Source organism: Citrus clementina, unplaced genomic scaffold, assembly GCF_000493195.1.
Source record: "Citrus clementina cultivar Clemenules unplaced genomic scaffold, Citrus_clementina_v1.0 scaffold_2, whole genome shotgun sequence".
In the NCBI taxonomy this organism is placed as follows: Eukaryota; Viridiplantae; Streptophyta; class Magnoliopsida; order Sapindales; family Rutaceae; genus Citrus; species Citrus x clementina.
Genome location: NW_006262688.1, coordinates 29191385 through 29213087, shown reverse-complemented (window position 1 = coordinate 29213087; position 21703 = coordinate 29191385). Strand labels below are relative to the sequence as shown.

Genomic DNA, 21703 nt, shown 5'->3' with positions numbered 1-21703 from the left:
TGAGAGATAGCTCATAGTCATGATCATGTGATGTTATGTCTCATACTACATATTCTCTCCCAGTCTCAGTCTCATGTATTGCGTTTACTTAGTTTCCCTTTCCCATTGGTCAATATAGTTTTACTTTTTTCTGCAGTTCAAATTAATGCTTTGTTGGATTATATATGCAGGTTGGTCCAACCTTTGCTTGAAAATTTTGACCACATATTTTTCATGGTTCAGAGAAGTGGGGAAGAAAAATACTCCCTTAAGATTCTTGCTATTTTGGTGGATTCGTAAACTTGCAGTGCCCTTAAATTAATACATTTTAATTACTGAGAAATAGAAAATAATTCACCATATAATTGTACTTCAATTCGTCACACAGGACATTCGTAGCCCCTATAGCAGCAGTAGGAATGAAAGCTAAAATAACTACGGGGACTGCAAATTTCGAAGTAGATGAAGTAAGGACCATTGCCGATCAATCAATCAATCCGACCTTTATGTCTTGTCTGGCCATTCATTGTCGGGGGGCCTAACTGATATTGCAAATAACTATTCAACTTGTGCCTATAATTTTTTGCTTGCGCATGTAAGAAGTAGTATTCCTTTTAAATAAAACTAGAAATACATTACAATTAAAATAAATGTGGCAAATCAACTTTATACAAAACCAAAGATTCTACATATCTTAAAAGTTATCCTCGAAAATTTATCACCCAATTTAAGCGGCATTCATCAAGTGAATTATGAAATAGTATAACAAGAACACTTTTAAAATTATGAAAAATCATTATCCACTTAATGACATATCCTGCCGTATAAATGGAATGCATTATTGTGGTGTTCACCCTGAATCTTTATGTCCTCTTCGTGACTTTGTTCATTCATTGTGGCGCTTGTACATACTGCAACTGTTCAACTTGTGACTATAACTTTTTGCTTGTTTCTAAATGTAAGGCTCGATTCCGTGTGACAAATATTCACTGGCTTGATGTAATTAGATCCCTTTTTTTTATTTTATTGATTTTATCATGCATATGATACCCCCCCCCCCCCCAAACAAAAAAAATGATATAACAACTAAACAGCTGAGTAATCTACCTTCAATTTGTATTAGAGACTGAATACCCAAAAAAAAAAAGTTAAATTAACAGGAAGTTACCTATCTTTTGATATATATATATATATATATAACTATCAAGCTCTTATGCGTACTGGCCTCAATAATGGCCACTAATTTGAAAAATCATATTTAAAACTTTAAGCAAATGGGTCCATTAAAATCATCCAATGTCCTAAAACTTAAACATAACGACTACAATATCCAAATATAAGGTCGATGAAAAATGATGATGAATTCCAGTCAAGATTGTCGATTTGATGTGGGGGCAAAAGCGAAAGCTCTTTCCAACCGCAATCAACGCAACCTAACTCATTTATCTTGATTTGTGAAAAAACCTAACACAAACAAAACAAGCCATCATAGTCGCATTTTATTTTTGCCCAAGGATAAATAACATTAACGATCAAATACAGTTCATATCCCACTCAGACTCTTTGATGCCAACTTGCCCATTTGAGCTGTGTGTGAGTGTCAAGTTACTTTCTTTTCCTCAATCATAGCTAGCGCAAAGATTTTGGGTATAAGGAAAATGGAAATTAAGATATAAAAAAAAAAACTGTAAAAGAAAATTATTTTTGATTAGAAATGTAATTGTTGATACAAATATGGATCAGATTATTGGCAACTTATTTTCGGTATTTAATGGGTTTGAATAAATCACAAATACATTATGTGCGTTTATTGAATCATATGCCATACAGCATATGAAAACGACGCATCCAACGCGTATGTATTTCTTGTTTAAGAGTGTAACTTTCATCAATTAATGCCCGAAGATCGCTTCATTTTCTCTCAAGATCGGTGGTTCTATGTTTTAAATAACATTAAAATATCTATTAAATGATTTGTTTTACAAGTCAATGCGTTTTAATTTTTGGTTTGGTTTCGGAAGAGAGTTTATAATTACTTGATTCAAAGTCAAATGGATTTTAATATTTATTTTTTTGTCTCTTCCTTAATCTATGTTGGCAAAAAAATCAATTAAGAACACATACTCGATCTCAATATACATGATTACTCGGTGAACTTTGAGATAATTGTCCCTGCACGCATCTTCAATGAGAGTGGAAATGATGTTATTTGAGATGATATTCAATTTCTTTCCAGCTAGTGAACCCACGACACGAACATAAAAAAAAAATCATAACCGTTGAGATTTTCTCCATATGATAAAATTTCAGGACCCACGGTACCTAGATTCATTGGCTCGTAATGGAACGCAGATTCATTGGCTGTTAATGGAACGTTTTAGAATGTGATTAGACACCCAATAAGACAATCTTAACTTGTCATTAGTCATCACCTGTGAAAGTGGGAAAACAATTGCTTTTGTTTCTTGTAATTCACTTGTTATTGCGATCAAGTGATTTTTAAATAATTTTATTTAATTAATTATTTAAATTTAATTTTCATAATATATATACATATTATAATAAGAGTGTTTTTATTTTGTTAAAATAATAATGATATTAATAAATTAAAAAAAAAACTATTTTCAATACATTGAAATGTGTTTTTTTTAATATTTTAATAATATTCTCGCTTTAACAAAGTGAAGATGTCCTCACTTTTGAAGTTTTATTTATAAATATCACATTAATTTATCCAAAAAAATCTATATAAAAGATTGAATGTAGAATTATTATTGAACATGTATAATAATCATTTGTAAATGTAAGGTGCATGTGTCGGTGTAGGTTCGAAATTTTTGCTGTTACACATTCTCCTTTTATCATTATTTCACTAAAACATAAGTTCTAATTATAAATATCTTTAGATTTAAGAAATAATAAACAACTCTTCAGAGAAAAAATTAGAAAAGAAAAAAGAAAAAAAAAAAAAAAAAGGAGGAGTAAAGAAACAAATGAGTCAAATTCCAAGAATGAGTGTTTGACAAACGTCTACTAAATTTTCAACAAATCTGACTAATAATACACGCTGTAAAAGATTTGTCTTGAAACAGTGCAAGTTCAGATTTATTATTTTTCATTAAAACAAGTCCTTATATAGCATTTTCAGCAGTGTTTTTGCTGCTTTTAAAAAAATCTAAAAGCAGAGAAAACAGTTTTTTTTTTTTTATATACTAATCTTTCTGTTGAAGGTAATAAAGACACTTAATTAAACAATAACAAAACAAAGCAGACAAGTTTCCCAGTTAGGAAAAGTCAACATGACGTTTCATGTATAAATCTTCTATCTTTCGTGGGGAAATTACACGGTGTTGCCTGCGGTAGTTTTAGCATGGAGCTGAGAGTACTGGAAATCAATCTTAACCATTCCTTTTTCTTGAATCTGTCCCCATCTGCCTTTAATATTATTAATCATCATTACCTTTTGTCAACATTTTATTCTACAATTCAAAAACAGATATAACGGTCACAATTTGTAAAAAATTTTACACGGCTAACAGGACTGACTGATCAATCTGTTTTTTTATGATAAAAATTTTTGTGGGTGCAAGTATTGGACCTGTGCTGTAGCAATAAGTTGTTTGTTAATTAGTTGATTGGAGAAAATAATGAACAAGTTATAATTTGCTGAAGGATTGTACAGTTCCAAAGTGAAGTCATCTATCTTGACAAATGCGAAAGCCATCAATTTGCAAAATTATGAACCCACATGGAGTGTTTGATCACCTGAGCTTCACCATCATACATGACACTAATGGCATATACAGCAACGTACCCACAAGCAAAAATCCAAGCAAGAACATGAAGGAATAGTATGTGATGGTTAATTTCACGGCTGTGAAGATGGTACAAAACTTGAAAGAGCCAAAAGAGATGAGATTTAATTGGTTGTTTCCCCCAAATGAAAAAGGTGAAATAGACAAGAATTTGAAATCTACTGCGCTCCAACGTTCAAAAGCAATTAGGTCCCTCGTGATCCATCGAACGGTCACAAATTTGCATGTGAATGTCTTTAATCTGATTTAACAGCCCATGTAAAAGTTATTTTATTTTATTTTTTACTTTGGCTACTATAAATATGTGTGGACATTGTTCAAAAATTTGCAGATCCGCAAGTTCGAAACTTTTTTTTTTTTTCACTCTTTTTCATCATTCTACCTTCTTGTCTACGTGAAGGAACAGAATAAACAAACAAACACAATGTCTGCTTTACAACTCGTTTTACCTTTTGCTTACTAATAGAATATGTTTTTTTCTCCCTTTACTTCTTTCAAAGATATTGTCAGATTTCTATATATTTTTTTAGCTATCCTTGTGATCTGATCAATACCCACTTCTCAAAATGCAGATTCTGGGATGGGTTTTAAAGGTTTTGTTGATGTGTTCAGTTCTTGGTATGTTTTCAGTGACATCGGTAGCTCAAGAAAGGCCATTGTCACAGGCTCCAATTTGCTTTGAAGCTGATAGGCTTGTGCTTCAGGAGTTTAAAGCCAAAATATTGAAGGATACTACTGAAATTCTGGCTTCATGGATGGGGAAAGACTGCTGTGGAGGAGATTGGGAAGGTGTTGTGTGTAATCCAGCAACCGGGAGAGTTACTGGGTTAGCTTTGCAGAGGCCTGATAGAGAGCTCGGAATGTACATGATTGGCACTTTGCCAGCTGCTCTGGGAAATTTGCATTTCTTGGAGGTGATGGTGATAAGTGGGATGAAGCACATTACAGGGCCAATTCCAGAGAGTCTCTCAAATCTAACACGGCTCACCCAGTTGATCCTGGAAGACAATTCTCTTGAAGGCAGCATTCCTCCAGCTTTAGGCCATTTGTCTTTGCTCCAAACACTCTCACTTGGTGGGAATCGTTTAAAGGGGCCGATTCCTCCGAGCCTGGGGAATTTGAGAAACCTCCTTGTTATAAATTTAGGAAAAAATTCTCTGTCAGGTCCAATCCCTCCAACTTTCATAAGTTTTCTGAGTTTGCAGTCTCTTGATTTTAGCTTCAATTTGTTATCTGGGTTCATTCCAGATGCCTTAGTTAGGTCTCAAAATCTTACCTATATTGATCTTTCAAATAACCAATTCTCTGGAAAATTTCCCATTTCCATTTGTGGTTTGGCCAATCTGCAGGACTTGTCACTGAGCCATAACCAGCTCACCGGAACAATTCCTGAGCAGATTGGCGGCCTCAGATCCCTTAACAGTCTTAAACTGAGTGGTAATAAGTTTATAGGTCATATTCCAGCGTCTATTTCGAGGTTACCAACCCTTTGGAACCTTAATTTGTCTAGAAATGGATTCTCAGATCCTTTACCCATTATTCTTGGCAGAGGCATTCCTTCTTTGTTGTCAATAGACCTGTCTTACAACAACCTGAGTCTGGGGACAGTTCCTAATTGGATCAAAGACAGACCACTTTCGAATGTCAATCTAGCTGGATGTAAACTACGAGGTACCCTTCCGAAGTTTACAAGACCAGATTCCTTGAGCTCCATTGACCTCTCCAATAACCTTTTGACAGATGGGATTTCAAGTTTCTTCACAAACATGTCTAGCTTACAGAACATCAAACTTTCGAACAACCAGTTGAAGTTTGATGTTTCAGAGATTAGATTCCCGGACGGGCTTGCTTCTATGGATCTGCACTCTAATCAGATTACAGGGTCTCTCTCTAGCATCATAAACAACAGGACAAGCAGCTTTTTGGAGGCATTAGATGTGTCAGGCAATCACTTTTCGGGTGAGATTCCAGAATTCACAGAAGGGTTGAGCTTGAAAGTGCTGAACATAGGAAGCAACAAGATTACAGGCCACATTCCAAGTTCAATATCAAATCTTATTGAACTTGAAATGCTTGATATTCAAAGGAACCAGATAGCAGGCACCATCCCTACAAGCTTAGGGCTATTGTCAAAGCTTCAATGGCTTGATGTATCAGTCAATTCACTCACAGGAAAAATTCCAACCAGCTTGTTGGGGATTCGAGGACTGAGACATGCAAACTTCAGGGCAAACAGACTATGTGGAGAGATCCCACAAGGGAGACCTTACAACATCTTTCCTGGATCAGCTTATGCTCACAATCTGTGCTTATGTGGCAAGCCATTGCCACCTTGTAGAGGAAAGAATCAAGCAAATTTGGGCCAGTGAATGCTGACTCAGTAGCCAAAGACATGCTCATACCATGTGAGCATCCCAACACGAGGGAATAGGTTCTGTTTACTGCAACAGTCATAGTTCATTTTTTATCTACTTATAATTTTCAGTTTAATTTTATCAATAATGATTATTATTGAAGAGATCATTGTGTCAAAATCACTTATTAACAAAGAGCACGCATAAAGCCTAAGCACAAATAAGAAATAATTTGGCCAAGTAAACTTGTCTCAGTAATAGGGACACACATTAAGTTTGCCCATCATCAGTTCAATTATGATAACTACTGGAGAAGTGATAAGCATTGACATCTATTCAAAGAAATACATTCAAATGCAAAAAATATGATTGCATATTAGGAAATTACAGAGATGATGCTTAAAGATTAACGCAATCATGCATGATTACAATTATAGAATTGGAGAATGACACTTGAAGTTTAAGACTTTGAAAGCTAGGCAGAGCAAATTTAACACAGCTAGTTAATTTCATTGACTAGAAGGTATTCAAAATTTACAATACCAGAGTACTCAGGATCACAGTTGTTACAAGAAAAATGGGACAGAGGGAGGGGAAAAAATAAAAAACCCTACCTATTCCTCACAGCATCACATACTATTTATCTAATAATCATCTAAATTTTCTTCATCCTGTTGCACTTCCTTCTCAGCAACATCTTTTTCTGATCCACCTTCATCACCCTAGACAAACACAAACAAATTAACACACTTTATGAGCACTAAAACCATTTTACAACATACAAGACAAACATTAAGCAAAGATTAATACTTCAAACAAATTTTGGGCATTTACATCTTCATTTTCAGCTTTGTCTTCAACTTCATTTTCAGCTTTGTCTTCAAGTTCATTATCATCACCATTACCCTCCATGGCTTTGGAATAATCAGCCTTGAGCTCAGCAGCCTTATCCAAATAAGGCTTCTTTTCCTGAAATAAATAACAAGAATAAAATTAAAGACCATTCACATAGTTAACTAGTTCTCCAATTCTGTGTCTTTTCACAAGAAAAACTTGAACTCACTTCATCTGTCATATTCTTCCACTTCTCACCAGCTTCTTTTGCAACCTATGTTAATTATATCAAACACAAATGCATCACTAAGAAATTAACCCCAAAATAAACTTAAAACATTCAGCATTTACAAACAAATCAACTTAATGCTAGTAAAAATATACCCCTGTAACACCCTTAGAATCAGGATGTGCTTCCTTGTATTCCTTTCTGAAGTCATCCCTGCATATTATCAAGCCTTTCTTAGTACTTAATAGAATCATAAAAATCGCAACTCTAAGAGGAAAAATATAGAGGAAGAGAGATATTACATGAAGAGAAAGAAGGCAGTGGGAGGGCGCTTGGGCTTGTTAGAATCACTGTCTTTCTTTCTCAATCTCTTTGCCCTTGGTTCTGTTGATGTGGGCTTCTTCCTATACAAAGAATTTATCGTACCAAATCAGGAACTTTCAAGAACACATACAAAGCAAAAAAAGTGGGGCATTTACCTTTCAGCAGGCTTCTTCTTATTAATTTCAGCAGGCTTTTCAACAACTTGAGCCTCTGCAATCAAATCACGTAATTGACAAGTTAGGAGAGCTTAATAGTGGGAAGATATAATTGGGGCAAGTTGAAAGAAAAGTGAACTGACCCAAATTCATCTTGATTTTAGCATCAAGGCTGCAACTGTGCATACTAATAAGCGCCACTGGAACATTCTTGTTGCACTCTTCACTGAATTTTTCCATCCCCACAAATTTATCAGTTAAGACTTAAAAATAATAAGACAGTCTCCATTTCAAAAAACTGAATAAGAAACTAACCATGGGGCATACTTTATCTAATAATCATCAATTCCAATCACAGTAAATAAAGATGTAGATCTTCACTTCACAGCTCACACACAAGGCTATGCAATTAAAAAAAAATGAAAAGAAAAGATAACGTTACCATCTAGCGAAAGCGCTGCCGTCTCTGCCCCGCATAAGAGTGGCGGATGAAGTGGAGGCGGATTGGGCGTCGACCCTCTTCCTCGGCTTGGGAGCATTCGATTTTGACGACGACGGCATTTCTTAACTCTCTTGAGGGAATTTCGGAATGTTTTTAGTGAACAAAGAAACTGCAAACGAATGAGATTTGGGGGTTTTTGAGGGGGAATTCGATAATAAATAATCACATACGCGCTTGGCTTTTGTTGATTGTTGATGCTGAATTTGAAGAAGAGGGAAATTGAAATTTTGGGTTTTATGCGTTTTGGCGCACTCTTTTATGTAAACCCCCGCCCGATTCGTTCAGTTTTTATCTCTGAGGATGTGGATCCGTGACTTGGCGCTCTTACTCACCGTTGGTTTCACGACTCTTCTGTTTTTCGACGGTTTGGATTCATCGCCCCCATCTCCTTAAGACCTTTCCCGTCTCTCTTGATTTAGGTTGCTGGGTTGGGGTTTGAAATGGGCCAAGTTGGATTTCTCGTGAATATCCAACTTCGACATCTCCTACTAGATACACCCAGCGGACATTCAAAAGTCAAAACAGTCTTGGCATATTCGTGCGGGTGTAACAAGTAACATGATATGCAAAAACTTGGGGTCTGATTCGTACGTGCTCGGCAACTACATTATGAAAACAGATTCAGAAAATGCAAAATGCAAATGGCACATATTGCGTAAAACAAATTATAAAATATTCCTTGAAAGAAACTGTTGGAGTTGTGAAGCTCAAATCTGAACTTGGGGATTTGTATGACATGTCAATTGTTTGTCATGAAACATAACGACTTGTCGTACATTAGAGTTCAGAGAAGCTGAATGGAATAAACGTTAAGTCGGCTGGATGTATTAGTAATGCACGTGATTCATCACATGATTCACTAATTCAAACGGCAGCCACATCTGCGTTTTAGCTAGCAGATTGCATGAGCTTTTGACAAGTGTCCCAGAGCAGATTCAAGAATTGGTTAATTCGGTTAGACCACGCGGGAGACAGCTGATTCATCATCTTGGCTGGGAACCCAGAAACGTGAGCTGATCTCTGGGGGCTCTTTCACTTAGTTCTGAGAGGACTATAAAAGATCCTAGGCTCTGTTACTAATACTATTCTATTGAGTTGTATTCATTCTTGAAATGTGTAACTTGTTCTCTGAAATCAGTAAAAGGGTTGCTTCGTTTTTCACAGTGGATGTAGGCAAGAAACTGACCGAACCACTATAATTCTGGTGTAAAGTGTGTGATCTGATTTTCTTAGATTGTGTGATTGTTTTCAGTAGGTATTCTTGGTTCTTGACAAAACTTAGTTTAGTGATTAATTCCAGAACAAGATCAAGTTTCTTAGAGTGGGTCTTGGGGGTTACAAATTGGTCTTAGTGATTGATTTGGATTCAACAAATTGGTATCAGAGCCTATCTCTGGTTTCTTGGTCTCTGTAATGGCGTCAACTAAACTTGAAGTGGAGAAGTTCACAGGCGAAAATGATTTCCACCTATGGAGGCTCAAGATGAGAGCCTTACTGGTGCATCAGAGGTTGGATGTTGCACTTGATGATGAGTCATCATCCAAGAAGCCAATGAAAGGAACTGAAGAAGAATTATCTGAGGTACTTGATAGGGCACACAGTGCAATAATCCTAAGTCTTGGGGATGGTGTACTCAGAGAGGTGGGTGGGGAAAAAACAGCAGCAGGACTATGGAAGAAGCTTGAAGACTTATACACAAAGAAGTCAATGGCTAAAAGACTAGCCACCAAGAAGAAGCTTTATACCTTGCAGATGGGAGAACGATCATCAATCACTGATCACATTGATACCTTCAACAAGATCATCCTGGATCTTGAAGACATCAATGTGAAAATTGATGATGAAGACAAAGCCATGATTCTGCTCTGCTCTCTACCAAGTTCCTATGAGAATCTAGTGGATACATTGATGTATGGGAGACAGACTCTCGCTATGGGGGATGTAAAGGAAGCTTTGAGTTCCAAGGCTGCAATCAAGAAAGAAACCAGGGATGGAGAAGGACTGACAGTAAGAGGAAGAACTGAAAATAGAGAGACAAGCAAGAACAAGAAGAAGAGATCAAAATCCAGGCCAAAGAACTTGAAATGCTTTCACTGTCATAAGGAGGGCCATTTCAAGAAAGATTGCCCTGAATTTAAAAACAAGAAGAATAATGCAAAGGTGAAGAGTGGAGATGCTGCTGTTGCATCAGAATTTGAAGAATCTGATGGCTATGACTCAGCTGGAGTTCTAATAGCAACTGATGCTCAAACAAAAGGTAATTAGGTTTTAGATTCTGGTTGTTCCTTTCACATGTGCCCTAATAAAATTTTATTCACAAACTATGAGACTTGTGATGGTGGGATAATAGTAATGGGTAATGATTCGAGCTGTAGAGTGGTTGGCAGAGGTTCAATTAGGTTGAAAATGTTTGATGGCATGATTAGGGAACTAAGGGATGTCAGACATGTGCCTGATCTCAAAAGAAATCTTATCTCCCTAAGAATGTTGGATAAAATAGGATGCCTAGTTAAACTTGAGTCAGGCACTTTAAAGGTCTTGAAAGGGTCAATGGTTGTGATGAAAGGGAACATGAGCAATGGTCTGTATGTGTTACAGGGATCAGCTGTCACAGGGGATGCTGCTATGTCAAACCAGAAAATAAATAAAACCATGTTGTGGCATATGAGGTTAGGCCACATGAGTGAAAGAGGCTTAGTTGAACTATCAAAACAGGGAGTCTTAGGAGTAGATAAGATAAAGCCTTTAAAATTATGTGAAGATTGTGTCCTAGGAAAATCTTCAAGAGTGAAATTCAGTACTGGTATCCATAATTCAAAGGGGACTCTAGACTACATTCATGCTGATCTGTGGGGGCCTGCACAGACAGCTTCTCTAGGTGGAGCTAGGTATTTCTTATCTCTTATTGATGATTTCTCAAGAATGGTTTGGGTGTTTAGTTTGAAGAGCAAAGACCAAGTGTTTGATCAGTTTAAGAACTGGAAAATATTAGTTGAAACACAGACTAATAGAAATGTGAGAAGACTGAGAACAGATAATGGGTTAGAGTTCTGCAATAAGGACTTTGATGATTTCTGTACAAAACATGGTATAGTTAGACACAAAACAGTAAGACACACACCACAGCAAAATGGATTAGCTGAAAGAATGAACAGGACCCTAATAGATAAAGTTAGGTGTATGTTGATCCACTCTAAACTACCCATGAGTCTATGGGCTGAAGCTCTAGATACTGCTTGCTTCATAGTAAACAGGAATCCCTCTTCTGGAATCAATTTCAGAACCCCATATGAGCTCTGGTCTGGCAAACCAGCTGACTATTCTAAATTAAGAATATTTGGCTGCCCAGCCTATGCTCATGTCAAACAAGGGAAGTTAGAGCCCAGGGCCTTTAAGTGTGTGTTCTTAGGATATCCTACTGGTGTGAAGGGTTACAAGCTATGGTGTACAGACATGAAGCCACCAAGGGCAATAATCAGCAGGGATGTGGTGTTTAATGAACATGAAATATTTCAAAACTCAGCTACTGAAAATCAAACCATTAAGAGAGAGTCAGATTGTGATAAGAAGAGTTTTCTTGAAGTGGAGCTTCCAAGCTCTAGCACAGAAGCTGACAAAAAGGCAAGGCCTGAGAATGCACCTGGAATAAATTTGCCTGAACAAGAAGGTGAATCAGAAGGTGATGATAACCTCAGAAATTATCAGCTGGTGAGAGATATAAAGAAAAGAGAATCAAAGCCACCTAAGAGGTATGCATATGCAGACTTGATTGCATTTGCACTATCAGCAGCACAGGGAATAAAAGAAAATGAACCAAAGACTTACACTGAAGCTGTCAGTAGTAAGGACTCAAAGAAGTGGGTTGCAGCTATGGATGAAGAAATGAGATCACTGATCAAGAACCATACATAGGATTTGATTCCAAAACCAGAAAAGAAGAAAGTAGTTGGCTGCAAATGGATCTATAAGATCAAATAAGGCATACCAGGAGTTGAACCACTTAGATACAAAGCCAGGTTGGTTGCCAAAGGCTTCACACAAAAGGAGGGGGTTGACTTTAATGAGGTTTTTTCCCCAGTGGTGAGACACTCTTCCTTGAGGACCTTGTTAGCACTGGTTGCAGCAAATGACATGCACCTGAAACAGATGGATGTCAAGACTGCATTCTTTCATGGTGAATTGGAAGAAAATATTATAATGGCACAACCAAGGGGTTATGAGAATCTAGCTAAAGCTGACTATGTGTGTCATTTGAGAAAGTCTCTATATGGATTAAAGCAATCCCCGAGACAATGGTATTTGAGATTTGATAAATTCATGGCTGAGAACAGTTTTCAAAGATGCTCTTATGATTGCTGTGTATACCACAAAGATTTGAGAGATGGAGGTAAGATCTATCTGTTGCTATATGTTGATGACATGCTTATAACATGTAACCACATGGATCAGATAAATGAACTGAAGAAGCAGTTAAAGAATGCATTTGAGATGAAGGATCTTGGGGCAGCCAAGAAGATCCTTGGGGTAGAATTGCTAAGAGATAGTAAGAAGGGAATACTAAAGCTATCACAGCACTACTATATAAAGAAAGTACTTGAGAGATTTGAAATGGTGGACTCAAAACCAATTCAAACTCCAATGTCAGCTCATTTCAGGTTGTCTTGCAACCAGTGTCCAAGGACTGAAAATGAAAAAGCTGAGATGAGCACAACTCCATATTCAAGTGCTGTGGGATGTTTGATGTATGCCATGATCTTAACAAGGCCAGATATCTCCCATGCAGTAAGTGTAGTTTCCAGATATATGGCTAATCCTGGAAAGGAGCACTAGAGAGCTGTAAAATGGATCTTAAGATATTTCAGTGGGACTGCTGACTATGGCCTCATCTATGGTGTAAAAAGAGGTACAGAAGTTGATGTTGAAGGGTATGTGGATGCTGACTATGCAGGGGATCTAGATAAAAGGAGGTCTCTGACAGGCTATTTGTTCACACTCAGTGGCTGCACCATAAACTGGAAAGCTTCACTGTAAAGTGTTGTTGCTCTGTCAACAACAGAAAAGAAGCTGAGTACACTGCAGCTGCAGAAGCCTTTAAGGAGGCAATATGGCTCAGGGGAATGGTTACAGAATTGGGATTTGAACAAAGACATGTGGCTGTTCACTGTGACAGTCAAAGTGCAATTTGCCTAAGCAAGAACCAGGTGCATCACGAAAAGACAAAGCACATTGACATTAAACTGCACTTTTTCAGGCTGGAGGTTTCTAAAAGTGTGGTGAAGTTGTTAAAGGTTCACACAGATGATAACCTTGCTGATATGTTGACAAAGGCTGTACTAGCAACCAAGCTGGAGTTCTGCATGAACTCAGCTGGAATCTGTAGGCTATAAAACTACAGGGATGAAGTGGGAGGCAGAAGCTGAGGAATAACTGGTTTGAGTTCAAGGTGGAGAATGTTGGAGTTGTGAAGCTCAAATCTGAACTTGGGGATTTGTATGACATGTCAATTGTTTGTCATGAAACATAACGACTTGTCGTACATTAGAGTTCAGAGAAGCTGAATGGAATAAACGTTAAGTCAGCTGGATGTATTAGTAATGCACGTGATTCATCACATGATTCACTAATTCAAACGGCAGCCACATCTTCGTTTTAGCTAGCAGATTGCATGAGCTTTTGACAAGTGTCCCAGAGCAGATTCAAGAATTGGTTAATTCGGTTAGACCACGCGGGAGACAGCGGATTCATCATCTTGGCTGGGAACCCAGAAACGTGAGCTGATCTCTGGGGGCTCTTTCACTTAGTTCTGAGAGGACTATAAAAGATCCTAGGCTCTGTTACTAATACTATTCTATTGAGTTGTATTCATTCTTGAAATGTGTAACTTGTTCTCTGAAATCAGTAAAAGGGTTGTTTCGTTTTCCACAGTGGATGTAGGCAATAAACTGGCCGAACCACTATAATTCTGGTGTAAAGTGTGTGATCTGATTTTCTTATATTGTGTGATTGTTTTCAGTAGGTATTCTTGGTTCTTGACAAAACTTAGTTTAGTGATTAATTCCAGAACAAGATCAAGTTTCTTAGAGTGGGTCTTGGGGGTTACAAATTGGTCTTAGTGATTGATTTGGATTCAACAGAAACAAATGCAAAACACGCGACGCGAATCTTTGTGAGTCTTGACAGAAATATGGAATAGAAGTGTTGGTCAAGCTCTCCAATGCTTTATCTGATGGAAGAGAGGTAATCATGGTTGATCAAATAGGTGAAGGAAATAAGCCAAAACAAATTTTTGGGTTCTGATTCAAAATCGAAACAAAAATGCTTGGTAGGGAAACAAATTTCTGGCTTCAGAATTAAAATCTTACTTCTGTTTTAATGAGCAGAGCAATGGGATTCTTCTGATACACCTCCCTGCAACTAAAGGATGTATCGGTTAAGTTTACACTCTTCGAACGAGTGCCGGCTCCAAAAATATTAGAGACAAAGAACAAAATTGAAAAGAGAAGTTGAGAAATAGAAGAAGAGTCGAGAAAGATAAAGAAACAATTCATTCCATATATCCTTACAAAATTGGTTACGCCCTACATATACCCCTTTGTCTATAGAAGTTTCAATTCAGCTCAGCAAACAACTTGTAACAGCAAAAATAAACCAGCAAATATAGATCCTTAAATAATCGGAGTAACAATAAATCAATTCCACTACACGATATAGTTTCTAAACCACCCCGGGGGCCTTCTCAATCGTGTGCCTTTCTGTGGTTCATTACAAGCTGCTTCCTCCTCAACATGTGACGTGGTTTCTTTCTTGGGCTGCCTTTCTTGTAAACATTCAAGTTGGTCCAACTGAATTTGGAAGGTTGTATCATTCTTTGGTAAAAAATAAGTAGAGTGGAGAAGTTTTAGATGAATTAACTAATGGATTATGGGTGTCATTACTTCTCTGATTAGGAAATCAAACTCATGAACAACATTCATTTTACAAACTAGAGGCATAAATTAGGATCAGAATCGTGAAGCTCACCTGAATTTGAGAACGAGGAATGAGAAATTGATTCTCTAAAGGGAAATGAGAATCAATCTCCCATTCCTAAGAGTTTCTATTTTACCTCCATTAATATTTTAATATCCCCAAAATGTCTTCCTTTGAATGAACAATAGAAATACCCAAAGAAAAAAAAAAAACCAAATCCCTAAGTCGTAATGATGATGACGACGACGACGATAATGATATAGTAGTAGTACCACTAATAATAATAATTTAAAATACATAATAATACTACTAATGATAATAATAATAATAATTATTATTATTAATGATAAAAAATGTTATAATCAATTAATATATTGATGTTAATAATAATAATAATTATTATTATTATTATAATAATAATAATAATAATAATTATTAATATTATTTGCCAAATTAATAATAATAATTTTTTAATAAATAATCAAAATAACTAAAATACAAAATAATAATTATGACAAAAGTTAATTAAGGACCTTTTAGTAATTTGAAATAATCTAACTCATTCGGATTCCGATTCCAATGCAAAATAAACACATCAATGGTAATTCAGCCAATTTCGATTTCAATTCCAATAGTTAAAGTAAACAACTTATTCTGATTTCAATTTCTCATTCTCATTTTATCTCATTCACATTCTCATCCATTCTAATTTCAACCCATACTGGTTTCCGTTTAGTAAATGCACCATAAGAATATAGATTTAACCAACTCATTAAAAAGAGTTATAAGAAAGAACGATCAAATAGCCCTTGTAAATGTTACATAATTATATTCGGCGAGAAAATGCAAGTGATAGGTTGTTTGAAGACTTTGATGTGCAAGATATAATTACCAAAAAAGAAAGAGATACTATTAGGCCACTTACTTATATTAATTTATTTCCACCAAGTGTTGTAAAGATGAATGCTACAAGAGATGACATTTAAACATGTATGTGACATGATTACATACGTAATATATGATGCCTCTCATGTAATTTTTTATAATTATTTTATTTGAATCATATATGTTATTTTATTTATCTTAATCATAGTGTAAAAACAATGACAATTTAATTTTTTTTTTAAAGTTAACTCTAACACTAAATTATTTATGGTATGTTTGTGCTTGTATTAGTTAAGCAATTATTGTTTAACTATAAGTATAATTTAAATGTTTCATAAAAATTATTTTTAAAAATAGTATTACCAAACACATATTTACTGCTTTTATTCTCCCCAATTGTGTCTACTGAACACAAAATACCATTTTCAATTTTTAAATACATGATATGTACAATAATACCAAAAACTTACCTAAATTCAAAATATAACAATTGCAAAACACAATTGACATTCTTATTTTTGATTTTAGAAAATATTAATTTAGAAACAATACAGTATAGGCCCTTAGTTGCCGTTATTTAAGAAATTGCCTTCAACTATTTGCAAAATGAATAAATACATTTAAAAGCCCCATAAAAGGGTAAAAACAATGATTGGGAAGGTTAGAGCTGTAAAAATCATTAGAATTTTGGTTTTACAAATTAGAAGAGTCCGTTGTGTTATTGTAGGCTAGGAAAGGGAAAATAACACATAAAGAATAGGAATCAATTAGTTATTCATTAAAATTTCGTTTATTCAATGACCAAAATAGTATAAATGATAATAAGATAGAGCGGGCATAACGATAATAAGCAAAGCCAAAAATGAAGCAGGTTCTATACTTTCACGCTTCAATTCTTTGTCTGTTGTATCAAACTCTCAAGATAACCTTTGGGTTAATTATTTTTGAGTTAATGAGAGAGGGAGATGAGCACAGGAGAGTCACTTTCGATGCAACGAATATTTCAGCATCTCTCGCTGCACCCAGCCCCAGCCCTTATCCTTTGCAGAAAGTTTGGTCTGTGAGGATTTTGGCTTTTGGGTAGGGGTGTCAAAAAAGCCCGCCCGGACCGGACCCGGCCAATCCGGTCCGGGCAAAACCCGGACCGCATGTATATAAAAACCGGATCCGGGTTTGAAATTCTCAAACCCGGACATTTCCGGGCCCGGGTCCGGGTTCAACACAAAAAACCCGGAACCCGGACCGGACCCGGTTTTTTAATAAATTTAAAAAATAAATATATTATATATAAATATATAATTATGAATTTATGATATGTTAGATGTTATTTAAATTTATTGTGTTGTTGAATTTAATTTATTTATTTTATATATAGATTGAATGAGTTTAAGTTAGAAATTAGATGAATTTAGGTATTAGAAAGTAGATTGAAATAATTTTTATTTATCATTTGTGCAAAATTTGCATTGTTAATGTGTTATATATTTGTATTTGACTATTTTCTTTTTTAAAGTTTGAGATTGAATGAGTTTATTTGATTATTTTCTTTTTTAAAATTTGCATTGTTAGAGAAATGAAAAAAAAAATTAAAGAAAAAAATTGAAAAAAAATTGAAATTATTACATGCGGGTTTTAAAAACCCGGATCAAAACCCGGACCCGGAAGGTGCAGGGCTCAAGCCCGGACCGCACCCGGAAAAACCGGGTTTTAACCCGGGTCCGGGCTTGCATTTCTCTCATCCGGTCCGGTCCCGGGCAACACCAAAACCCGGACCGGACCCGGATTTTGCCAAGTCTACTTTTGGGAGCTATCCACATCATCGTTATCCACAATTAGATATCCACTTTTAATCCCTATCTTTAATTAGTAAAATCAAAATCAAAGACTTTCTTTCAATCTTTTGTCAAGCTCTTATTAATTCAGCCTCTCTTTGCCTCTGCTCTACTCCATGGACCATGATAATACTTTCCTCATCTTTTTTCTACCAATCTAGGTGAGTATTTACTCCAATATTGCATGACCAATATATCCCCATTGTTAAACAAAATTGTCCTTAATATAATTATTAATCAGATCCAATTCAATAAGCCTAAGCTTTTGGGTTGATAGGTTAGAAATGGCTTTTCAACTCATCTGGTATTTGCTTGTCTCTTCAGAGAACTGAATATGAATTTAGAGAGATTAATATAACCTACTATCAAAATCAAAGTCCCGATCTTCTATTCGTTTTCTAATAAGTTCTATGTGACACGAAATAATTGAGCTTGAAGTTAATCAATTAATACTAAATAATTAAAGAGGGATGAAAGATTTTTTAAATGACAACATATTCTATTCATAGCTTCAGCATACTCCAAAAAGATATGTTGCAGAGAAGCCAAAACTCGAGAGAAAGATGGAAAATGGACCATGTGGCGGGGGACCGCAATCTAAGGTCTGATCTGTGAACAGATATCACGCAGAGGGAAAAAAACTAACAAAATGGTCTTATTCAGATTTTATATATTGATGGCCAATTTACATAGTAAATAACAAGAAAGAATGGGATCAGAATGACACTATTCTAATCGTTAGGGTTCCAGAGGTCCCACAAGAAATCCCCCTGATTAGAGCGGCAACCAATGAAAACACAGAGATTAGGATCATCTTAACATCCTTAGCCAATTACAATCCAGATAAGGCCATGTCATGGTCCCAAAAGCGCAATCCCTTTCTGTTTTGAAAAAACCAAAAGTGCATCCCAAGAGGCAATATACTGCAAAAGCGCTTTTATGGGCCACCACACACAAATACTACATTATTGAACCACACTTTCAGCTCTCTCTAGCCATTAGCCAATTCTCCAGTAAGAAAACTTGGAAACCTCTCAAGGCCACAACAACAATTCTATAGTCATTACTCTTTACCCGTTAGGTTGTTATTGCTTTAATTTGCCTTTGATTTTCAATTTTTTGTAACTTAATGAGCTCTAACAAGAATGTGGCCAACGCCGTTGGTGGCAAAACCGCTAGGGCTTGTGATAATTGTATAAAGAAACGAGCCCGATGGTACTGTGCTGCTGATGATGCTTTCCTTTGCCAAGCGTGCGATGCTTCGGTTCACTCGGCTAACCCTCTAGCACGTAGACATGAAAGGGTTCGCTTGAAAACGGCATCGAATAAGTCTTCAGGTTCTGAATCTCTCTCGGACAATACTCATGTGCCATCATGGCACCGAGGGTTCACCAGAAAGGCCCGGACCCCGCGAAAAACTGGGAAGCCAATACGCAACGTGACGCTTCCTCTGGTGCCAGAAGTTGGGGCTGATGAGCTATCACATGAAGAGAATGAAGAAGATCAGCTTCTTTATAATTGTAGGGTTCCAACGTATGATCCCTTTGTTGCTGAGCTATGTACGTCGACTGCCAATTCAAATGAAGCTGCAGAAAATAATAATGCTACTGCAAAGACTGATGCTCATGATGATGAGAGTACTGCTGATGATGCTGTAAATGGAAGTGAATCAAAACCTGTTCGAGCTTGTTATAATGGAGATGTTGACAGCTTACATGGGTTTCTTCCATCAGACATGGACCTTGCAGAATTTGCAGCTGATGTCGAGAGCATGCTTGGAAGGGGACTTGTGAATGAGTCCTTCGCGATGGAGGAACTGGGGTTGGTGGATTTTAGAGAGAAGGATTTCACAGTGAAAGTTGAACAGCAAGAGGGAGCAGTGGAAGCGGAAGGTGCCAGGGATATTGAAGAGTGCAAAGTGTTTGATAATAACAATAATTACAACAATCATGATCAGATTGATTTGGAAAGAGAACCCTTTGAGTTGAATTTTGATTATGATTCTCCTGCTACATGTGGAGATGAAGATGAGAAGATTGTAAAAGAAGAGATGGAGACTAGTGGTGAAGGATGTCATGAAGATGACGATGAGGCAAAGAAGAACAACAAGAAGAAGAGGAAGATTCTGTTGAGCTTAGATTATGAATCTGTGATTAAATCCTGGGCAAGCCAAGGGTCTCCGTGGACGAACGGCGATCGGCCCAATTTTGATCCTGAAGAGTGTTGGCCCGACTGCATGGTAGGTTGTCCGTACACTCATTCAATCAAATCTTATCGTATTTCTATATTTTTGTACACGTGACATGATATTTCATTGTCTCTTTTTATTAACCCTAAGAAATAATGGACTATTTGAACTTTTTTCAGGGAACTTGTGGGACAGAGGGGCATAAATATCTTCAGCACCCGTATGGCGATTTCTCGGGAATTGGTGCTCATCCGGCGACGGTGGACGGCGGGAGAGAGGCACGAGTGTCGAGGTACAGAGAGAAGCGGCGAACGAGGCTGTTCTCAAAGAAGATAAGGTACGAGGTTCGGAAATTGAATGCAGAGAAGAGGCCTAGAATGAAAGGGAGGTTCGTGAAGAGGGCTTCCTTTGCAGGAGGACCTCCTGCTTTCCCTTTGTTTGGCAAGACTAATTAACAGCTTTAATTCGTACTCACTTGTAAACTGTTATGTGTTAATTAAATTAGCTACAAGCTTTTTTGTATCCTTTACAAATCCAACGATAAATGAATAAACAGAATGTTATATGATTAAGCCGATGAGATGATCAACGTTTATTTATTTCAATTACTAATAATTGCATCTACTCTAGCGCTTATATGTTCTATCCGTGAGAAAACACAAATCAATTTGAAATGACTTGAGGACACTGCCTCAGTGGCATGGCCGTTTGTCGGTGCATGAGTGGCATGATTCGTTATTGCTCATAGCTCCTACCTAAAATGGCAAAAAGAAAAAGGTTTACAAAGTATAAGTTTTAGTGCAGCTTTCTCCGAGCGCTATTTATTGTACAAAGATAAGCAGACCCATCCATGCCGAACGGACAAGGATCCTCTCCTTTTTCTTTTTTCTTTTCTTAATCTGTTTTAGTTGAATGAGTGATAAAAAATTAAATAATTTTCTTTTTCACTTTGTTTATAATTATATCAGTTTTTTTCACTAGATATATTTAAGAAATAATGAAAGAATAGGAGAAAAAAATAAGTGAAGATCCTAATGCCAATTGTTTGTTTGATGTGACTTGACTTACATCACTATCTATATTTATTCTACAAAGACAATTTATATCTTACCCTTTATTAATATCTACGTATAACATCATGAAGCAGATAAGTAATCAATTACGCCAGTTATGTTGGCTGGGAATCAGTTAATTTTATTGTCGAGAATGACAGTAAATTTATATACTATGAAAGGTGTGGTTAAGTTAATAATAATAATGTAATTTACATCCACCAAAGAGATGTTCTCAATAATTAAAAAAAATATTATATTTGATAATTGAATTACAATTGCGTTATTGAGAACAACTCTGGTGTGAATGTAGGATAAGAATTCTCCCTAATCTTTTAAAGACTTTGTTCCAGTTGTCTTTTAGTGTTAGTGTATGATTATAATTTAGTAATTTTTATTTTTTTAATTTTTTAACAAAATTTGCTAAAAAAATCATAGTATAAGATTATCTTGATAATGAATGCAAATTGTATTATTAAATAACTTAATAATGTTCTACTACGACAAGTAAATGTTATGGAAGTTGTGACACCAATTAGCTGGCATTGACTAATAAACCGTCTAGAAAGAAAAAGTCATGAAAAT

General features: G+C 36.2%; 3 protein-coding genes across 3 annotated transcripts; 2 read left to right on the top strand and 1 right to left on the bottom strand.

Moving 5' to 3' along the window:
* The first annotated feature begins 4139 nt into the window (after nt 1-4139).
* LOC18050660 (DNA damage-repair/toleration protein DRT100) lies at nt 4140-6272 on the top strand. Its single transcript, XM_006448416.2, has one exon. The coding sequence runs from the start codon at nt 4361-4363 to the stop codon at nt 6161-6163; it is 1803 nt and encodes a 600-aa protein (XP_006448479.1). The 5' UTR covers nt 4140-4360; the 3' UTR covers nt 6164-6272.
* A 358-nt stretch (nt 6273-6630) lies between these two features.
* On the bottom strand, nt 6631-8446 carry LOC18050659 (high mobility group B protein 7). Its single transcript, XM_006448415.2, has 8 exons — nt 8133-8446; nt 7834-7916; nt 7691-7745; nt 7514-7615; nt 7367-7424; nt 7212-7256; nt 6983-7117; nt 6631-6870 (listed from the first exon to the last, which is right to left on the bottom strand). Exons 1-8 carry the CDS (start codon nt 8249-8251, stop codon nt 6793-6795), a joined length of 675 nt encoding a protein of 224 aa, XP_006448478.1. The 5' UTR covers nt 8252-8446; the 3' UTR covers nt 6631-6792.
* A 10446-nt stretch (nt 8447-18892) lies between these two features.
* Nucleotides 18893-20533, top strand: LOC18050658 (zinc finger protein CONSTANS-LIKE 16). The gene is made up of 2 exons (XM_006448414.2): nt 18893-20117; nt 20246-20533. The coding sequence occupies exons 1-2, from the start codon at nt 19008-19010 to the stop codon at nt 20519-20521; spliced, it is 1386 nt and encodes a 461-aa protein (XP_006448477.1). The 5' UTR covers nt 18893-19007; the 3' UTR covers nt 20522-20533.
* Nucleotides 20534-21703: the final 1170 nt, after the last annotated feature.